General features: G+C 43.9%; 3 protein-coding genes across 3 annotated transcripts; 2 read left to right on the top strand and 1 right to left on the bottom strand.

The window, feature by feature from the left end:
- Nucleotides 1-1,088: 1,088 nt before the first annotated feature.
- On the top strand, nt 1,089-2,192 carry PHALS_06164 (aspartyl protease family; the record flags this gene model as incomplete). The annotated part of the gene is made up of 1 exon (XM_024719405.1): nt 1,089-2,192. One exon carries the CDS (start codon nt 1,089-1,091, stop codon nt 2,190-2,192), a length of 1,104 nt encoding a protein of 367 aa, XP_024584707.1.
- Nucleotides 2,193-2,346: 154 nt separating this feature from the next.
- Nucleotides 2,347-4,268, top strand: PHALS_06163 (transcriptional regulator; the record flags this gene model as incomplete). Its single annotated transcript, XM_024719404.1, has 2 exons — nt 2,347-2,363; nt 2,459-4,268. The coding sequence occupies 2 exons, from the start codon at nt 2,347-2,349 to the stop codon at nt 4,266-4,268; spliced, it is 1,827 nt and encodes a 608-aa protein (XP_024584706.1).
- Nucleotides 4,269-4,341: 73 nt separating this feature from the next.
- On the bottom strand, nt 4,342-5,808 carry PHALS_06162 (NLP-like protein; the record flags this gene model as incomplete). Its single annotated transcript, XM_024719403.1, has 1 exon — nt 4,342-5,808. The coding sequence occupies one exon, from the start codon at nt 5,806-5,808 to the stop codon at nt 4,342-4,344; it is 1,467 nt and encodes a 488-aa protein (XP_024584705.1).
- Nucleotides 5,809-8,052: the final 2,244 nt, after the last annotated feature.

The following is an 8,052-nucleotide window of genomic DNA, read 5'->3' as shown; positions in this document are numbered from 1 at the left end:
CGTCCCTCAGGTGATGAGAGGTCAGGAAACGGACATGGGGTCCGCAAGGCGCGAGCAGGGCTCATCTCACGCCGCTGGCGCGGCTCGCCTTCTTGGTCATCCCTTTCAGGAAAAGGAGTGTCAGACTCGTAGTCGATCACCTTCACTCTCCAACGAGGTTGTCGTCACTGATAGCGTGTGCGGAGCACGACGCTCGGGCTCATCGAGCCTAGGATTTTCATCCCTCGATGCCGCGGATACACGGTCCGACATGGTACCGCGTGCAGAAAACGAAGTTGGGCTCTGCTTGTGAGCGCTGTCGAAATCAGCAAGACTTGGAGACTTCAGTGTCATTGCCACAGGGCTCATTAAGCAAGGAAGTCGTTTCGTTCCAACGCAGTGTAACGGACACGCAAGCCTCGTTGAGGCAATAATCGATTGGAACTGTAAATGTTCTCAATCTTAATGGGAGAGAGTGTAACGGGGTACACATACCAATGTTACATGTGTGTGTGTCACACCAGATGGGCATGGTGTGATCACACCCAAACAAGAATACGGTACGGGGCTGGATAGCCAGTAGTCATACATGTATTTAGATTTTACTATACATACTTGGGAAAATCTATGCATTTAAAATTTGGCGGTTTTGCCGCAGGTTTAGCGGATTGCGATCCGCTAAACTCGTACTTGTTCTAAGTATTGAACAAAAGGTTGGTGACCAAAATTACGCTTCCTCCAAGCGCAAAGCTAGTACAGCCCCGCTGCAATGAGAATGCGTAGCCCAGATTATATTTATATTTCTGGAAATGCTATATTATAAATAACATATCGAACGTCTATGTTTTACAATCTTTAATCATGGACTGCGTGGGGCAAGCAGCTTACGCGTTTGACGGACCTCTTCTTGACATGAATCATTATTCCATGAGTGGTCCAGTGCGTTTGAGGTTTGCTCGGTTTGCAGGTCAATAATTTACCGTCGTTACATAGTTAACTATATAAATAGCAAATGTAATATTGTCCAACTCACTACAGTGACGTTTGATGGACAGAGAGTGACACATTTTCTACACGTGGCATCTACCTCGTCAATACCGCATTCTGCTATGACTGATTCCGTCCAAAATGGCTGCTATGTGGCACTCATCTCTCTCCTGCTCGCTTCTAATTTCATCCTCATCCCCGTGCCCGTGCAACTTATCACATCAGCCTCTGCTATCGTGTATATTGGCTCGACGCTGTCGCTCAAGCTGAAGCACGCGCGAGAGGCCAGTGGGGAGAAAAATGAAGAAGTCATGAAAGCAGAGGATGCGTATATGTTTCCTCTATTGGGATCTGGTGTCCTTCTAGGGCTCTACGTTCTCTTCAAGATATTTGACAAAGACCTCGTTAACTTGCTGTTGACCTCTTACTTTGCGCTTATCGGCGCCTACAGTCTTACGGAAGCCTTTAGCCCACTGATATCGACGGTTGTGTTTAAAGGTGACCCCACGGTCTACAAGCGCAGCATCAAGATTCCTTTTTACGGCGTTTACAAGCTCGAACTGTCGACGGCGTGGATGCTCACCTTTGTTTTTGCTGCTGCTTTTGCTGCCGCTTGGTTCCACACTAAGCATTACGTACTGAATAACATCTTTGGGATCTCGCTTTCAATTAAGGGTATCGAGGCTCTTTCGCTCGGTAGCTTTAAAGTAGGCGCCATTCTTCTTAGTGGTCTATTTTTTTACGACATTTTCTGGGTTTTTGGCACCGACGTCATGGTGACAGTTGCCACATCTTTCGACGCTCCGATCAAACTCATTTTTCCGCGTGAATTTGCGACTGAAACTGAAAAGCAAAAGAATTCTATTCTTGGGCTCGGTGATATTGTGATTCCTGGTATTTTTGTGGCGCTATTGCTGCGCTATGACGCGCATCGTGCAAATGCAAGCAGTAGCATGCAAAAGTTCCCCAAGCCATTCTTCTATGTCAACCTCCTTTTCTACACGCTTGGTCTCGTAGCAACGGTGTCTGTGATGTATATATTTGATGCCGCACAACCCGCGCTACTGTATTTGGTGCCAGCTTGTCTTGGTTCGGCACTAGTTACCGCTTTTGTTCGTGGTGAATTTAAGGAGCTGTTGGAATATACAGAAGAAGAAGAAGAAAGCGATAGCCAGGACGACAAGAAGGAAGACGATGCTAAGGAAGAAGAGAAGAAGACTAAGTAATTGGTCTTACACTAGAGTCAATCAGACTTTCTTAAGCTATCTTTGGCAAAATCTTGAGCTTTAGTCTTTTTATGCTTAATCAGGCTTATTTTTTCTAGAACTTAACCCTGTGGTTAAATCCGCAGTTTTTCATTTACTCTTTTTATCTCTTAAGATGGCCCCCTACTTTGGGTAAGCTTTCAAAATGATAAATCTTATTGTTATCGAGTCTAAAACTTGCACTCCATACCGAAGCTGACGTTTTCACCTTTGTACTTTACTTGTAGATTGCGAACAAATTTATTCGTAATGAAGTCGGAACAACCTGAGATTGTTGTAGATGATTCAATGCTACTGGGACTTTCGATCAAGGACACCCCTTTACTTGTAGATTTAGATACAGCAGCAACTGACGCTGTACGCTCGGCGAAGTGCTGCGTCGCGAATGATTTAAATAAGTCGGCGGATGATAATCAGGCGATCGCGGCATCACCTTTTCATCCGAGACGCGAATTACTACGTCAGGTTTCCATGCGGCTTTATTTAAAGGGCAAAGACGTGGCACATGATGTGCTGCGCAATGTAGCACCCTTTCGACTGGCAGATGCTGAGGAGGTCTGTAGTAATGCGCACTCGAGTCTGGAGCATGAGATTCGCAATTCAAAGAAGATGAGAAAGCATCTTTGGCTCCCTAAGACGCAGGATGATTCGGTGCTGCAAAATTCATCAAGTCAAGACCAATCGGCAGTTGCAGAATTTTTTGTAGCTCGTGTGACAGATCCAACGTCATACTTCTACCGTTTTCATTATGATGATTACCACCATTTGGCTGTACAAAAAGCAGAGGTTCAACTTGTTGACATCAAATGGCTTAAGCCTCATGAACAGGTTGTGAGCTGGGAACGAGTCAATGGACTTCGTAAGGCAATACTATCGTGGGACGCGTATACGGAACCACTACTGGTAGACGTAAGGACTGGAGCGATCTTGGATGGTCATCATCGCTATCATGTGGCTCTTCAATTGCGTCTTCAGCAGGTACCAGCTGTCTTAGTGGACTATTTGGGTGACAAAACAATTCAGGTAGATGTGTGGCCAGGCTGTGGACGTTCGCAATTGACGAAAGAAGAAGTGATTGCTATGGCCTTGTCACCTGATGTGTTTCCGCCTAAAACAAGTCGTCACAAGTTTTCAGAAAGTTTACCACCAATTTCTATTCCATTATCGATATTGCGACAAGTTTGTCTTCCTGTGACGCCGGTAGTGCCAAGTGAAGAGATGCAGAAGGAAACACTGCATTTGTTAGAGCGCAAACCAAGCTTGCAAAATGTATCAATTCTCTTGATCTGCGGTGCTCAAAATCTAGCTGCATCGGTGACAAAAAGTTTATTTCGAGGCCGACTGCGATTAGTTGATCGTATTCGAAAGTCAACACGAATGGATCTCATTAGTCGTCCTTCGTTCGACCCGAATGATTTTTTCAATGCAATTCGCGAGAATGACCTGACATCGAGTTTTTGTCAACAAAAGGCTGCGACATTGGAAGATTTGTTGTCGGATAATAAAGAGCGTCGAGAAAAGTTTTTCTTGACGCGAATTGCGGATCCGACGTCATACTTTTACAAATATCACTTTGATGCTCGTCCACAACGGCAACCGAAGAAACTGGAGGTGCACTTAGCATCTCTCAGCTGGTTGAAAGCCCATGAACATGTTGTGAGCTGGGACCGCGTCGAGGGTCTCCGTCGTGCTACAGTGCGTTGGAATGCTTATTTGGAACCGCTGTTGGTTGATCGAGCTACGGGCGCTATCTTAGACGGCCATCACCGGTATCACGTTGGAATTCAACTCGAATTAGCGAGCGTACCAGTTGTGTTGGTTAATTACCTGGAAGACGAATCGATCACCGTCGAGGTTTGGCCTAATTGTGGTCGTGACTCGCTAACTAAGCAGCAAGTGATTGACATGTCACTATCTGACGATTTGTTTCCACCGAAGACAAGTCGTCATTCATACTCGGACGATCTACCACCTATTTCAGTCTCCCTTGACCGTCTTCGTATACCATTGACAAAAGTATATACCACATTGAATTAATAGCAATGCCATGATAAACATGCGTTCATCAGAACGCGTAAATTTTATATCTCTATTCAACTACACAGTGCAATTATGTCTGAATTCTTAGACGCGCAAATGACCACGCCGTATCAAGCTTATCCAGAAAGTTTCCATCCCTCATAGGTACATTTGCCATCCCAAAATTTGCCTGTTGCAGTGATTGTCGGGCAGCTTCAGTAAGTTGCTCCCACATAATAAGATCTTGATACTCTCCAGACTTGGTCGTGCTAGTGAGAGCATGATTCAGTGGCCAAATTCCGGCGTATTTGACCTTAACACTTGTACCATTGACACGATCGGTGTGAGGTGGAGATTGAACAGTGTACCAACTGTGTGCAGAGGATGCGACGGCAAGAATTCGTGGCTTGTAAAGAGAGGGATTGTCAATCCAGACAATTATATGCTCCCAGTCGTGACGATGGCCTAGTAAGGGAAAAGCAGTATCTTTGGGAAAATACCACGAATACATGATAGCCCATAGTCCTCTGTGCCACGTTGAACGTCCATAGACCTGAGAGCCATATTCAGATCCCTTGCATCCTGCATCAGAGCTCCCTGACGCCTTGAGTCCGCCACTAATCTCTCCAGTGGCATTGACTGCTGGGTATGGATGACAACCATTAACAATGTTAATCTGGGGCTTAAACTTCACAGCTGCGTGTTCAGCGACCGTGACAGGCTTTGGCTGCTTGAATGGCACCACTTTATCGTGTCTCATAGTCTTTTGTATCCAAGGTGTTGGCGATGAAGCCAATGTCGTCGGATTTGGTGCAATGAATAAAATACTCGTCCAGATCACACCGAGGTGAATGATTTCGTTTCCTGCATGGCCAAAGAATCCTCCTAATTGATAGCCCTTTGGAGCTTTAACAATACGTTGAGTTTTTGTCTTTGTTCCTCCTGCTATTGAGTTTCCCATACTTGTGTTAAATCTGACGTAAAAGAGATGAGTTCGGCCTTCTAGCTTTCCCCAATGTGCTTCCGTTGACGTAATATGCTCCCCGATTCCTAGCGTTAAAGTTTTTGACACGCCTTCATTTCCACCGTGATTAAAAACCTTTTTCACGGGCAATGATATGAGCAGACTGACAGCATTGATATGCTTGCCAGATTGAATGGTAAGCGAAGCAACAGTTTGGCCTGATAAAATAAATAATTGATCTGAGAATTGTGTTTCGCGAGAGGAGTTAGACGCGATAGTACGCTTGATATTGTTTTCGGTTGAGTTTACCTTATCTTTTGTTAATACCGTTGACTCTGCTGTGTGTTTGCTTCCATACACGGATACTTGTAGCTCAGGGGTGACATCGTCGTCAATTATCTCACTCTTCGATCCACCTTTGTTTTCAAGTCGTCGTGGATCGTGTGTATCCGGCGATAAAATGGACCAGTCCGTCACGCCGGCATGAAATTTGGATGGAATTATGTTGTCATCGGAATTTGGAAGGCTGGACTTTTGGGCTTGAATTGTGATGATGCAAGCTATGAGGACTCTGAAAAGGAGACCAATGCTCATGATGACAGCTTTAACAGAGATTGACAAGAGATTGACGATGGATGATATACTCCCATCTATCAACTGGATTGGTTCATCCTGCTGTGCTTTCACGCCCTATATCGTTGGTATTCAGTACAATTTGTGCTGACTCCATTATATAGATTAATGTTGTGTGCGTATACGTGGTAGAACTCAATATACTGTGTTCATGTATTGTGTCATATATTCCGGAGTAAATATATATATCAGCGAATACAGTCGTCCCTCGGATTAAACCTCGAATAACTACTAAAAGTTTGTTCCACCAAGCTTATTTGTAGGTAGCCAAGTACTTACTGATAATTGGTAAAATAGTAGCTAATTATGAGTTACCCGAGTTTATAGCGCTTTGCCTAACTAGCTCCCTTCGGGTCTTTCTGTCTTATGATCATAATGCGACGTTAGGTACTGCATCAATTAACAATTCATACAAACATGAAATTTGTTTATGTGAAAGACAATGAACTGCCAAGCAATCATGCTGGACTGATTTAAAATCAGCCACGAATTGATGGCAGTCTGGACTGTCGCCGTCGTTTTGAGAGATTTCTTCACTTCTCGAATGCGCCTATGTACCACTCTATCTTTGAAACTCGTCACATCTAGCAGTGAAGCAGTAATTGCTAGGCTCCTTAGTTTTCCTGATTCGTGACAATCTGCTTTCCCACATCTTCGTTTTCTTGATCGTCATTCTCCTCTATTTCCGCCTTCTGAACTATCGCTATAATCTCGTCGTCATTCAATTCCATATTTGCTGTGTAGTCTTCTATCACTGGACTCATAAGCTTTTCAATAGTCATAGAATTATCAAGAGGAAGCCTTTAACTAGCATCGCAAAGGTCGATTTCAATGTATTGCTAATCCATGTTGGGCATCGATATTTGAGGAGCCCTGCAAAAAGATCAGTGTGGCGAAAACAGTTGGCGCGGTAGCTACTAAAATCTATTCCCAAGCTGCTTTGCTTCATTTCATTGCTTGGTTTGACCCCGATCGTCACGACAACTGTATTTTAAAGAAGATAAGGTATGTAATGTCGCTTGAATGCGGAGATTATCCCAGCATCCCTGAGCTGGGTCTTAGACGTGCAGTTTGAAGGAAGCAAGACCGCCTCGAAAATATTCACCTCGTGATCGTCGACTATTTGAGAAGTGATGTTTTCTAGTAAAAGAAGGATCCTACTATCTTTGGTCTAAAAGAACAGTGATTGAAATAGTTGAGGACACATCTAAAGCTTTTACATATTGTACCTTCATTTCGTTGTCAACCCTTTTCAACCACTCCTGGAAGAGGACGCCGGTCATCCACGCTTTCTTATTGCTGCAATACTAAAAACCCAGTTGTTTTTCTGTCTTTCGATCGAAAGAGCGAAGGCTTATTTTATTTTTCCAGTAAACAATGACTTGAGCTTCTCTAACCCATCTGCGTTGGCAGCAAAGGCAATCGTGATGCGGTTTTATGATGCAGAAGGGAGAATTGTAATTTAGCCAACCTTTACATTCCAAAGATATGCAAACAAACTTACTTTGTCTTGTCTACGTCTCTCAATCTACTGTTGTGCAATGGTCTTTTCTGAAACCATGGAAGGAAATTATCCTACGACGACATCAATTAATTAACTTCCGTTACTAACATCCATACCTGTTTCACCTATGTTGAACGCATCCTTTAGCTCATACTGAGCAATTATTGCTAAAAGCTCACGAAGGGCAGCATCGATTATTGCCTGATCTGCTGCACTACTCCCACCATGGATTTTGATGCAACGCAGCTTGTTCCGCTCTTAAAAAATTTCAGTTTTCAGCGCGTTGGAAAATTTTCATGCATCCTCGCGCAAGCCAAGTCGGTCAGCAAAGACCTATGAAAACGTCCGATCTTCGTGCGACAGGGTTGCTGTGCTCTTCGTATCGAGAAGCTTTGAATTTCAGTGTCCGTTTTAGCACAGGACTTATGATAGTTTCTTAGCTTTTATCAGGAGCGGAAAAGACACCGTCGCTAAGACTGACAATTTGATCTGCTATCTCCAAAGTGCATACAGTTTACTATCGTTCTCAATTGGAATTGTCTTTATCGTGAGTGTGCAGCTAGCAAACACGTGTATCAAGAAACTCTCCATTATGAAGTCCGTCATCATTATCAATACTGATATTAAAGTGCCAATGAGTATTCACCCACTTGTACAGTATACAATTGTGCGCGATGTATATGGATCAAGCTCACAAGATT

This window comes from Plasmopara halstedii (genome assembly GCF_900000015.1).
Source record: "Plasmopara halstedii genome assembly, contig: Scaffold_2956, whole genome shotgun sequence".
Lineage (NCBI taxonomy): Eukaryota > Oomycota > Peronosporomycetes > Peronosporales > Peronosporaceae > Plasmopara > Plasmopara halstedii.
This window is presented reverse-complemented; position numbering and strand designations above follow the sequence as displayed.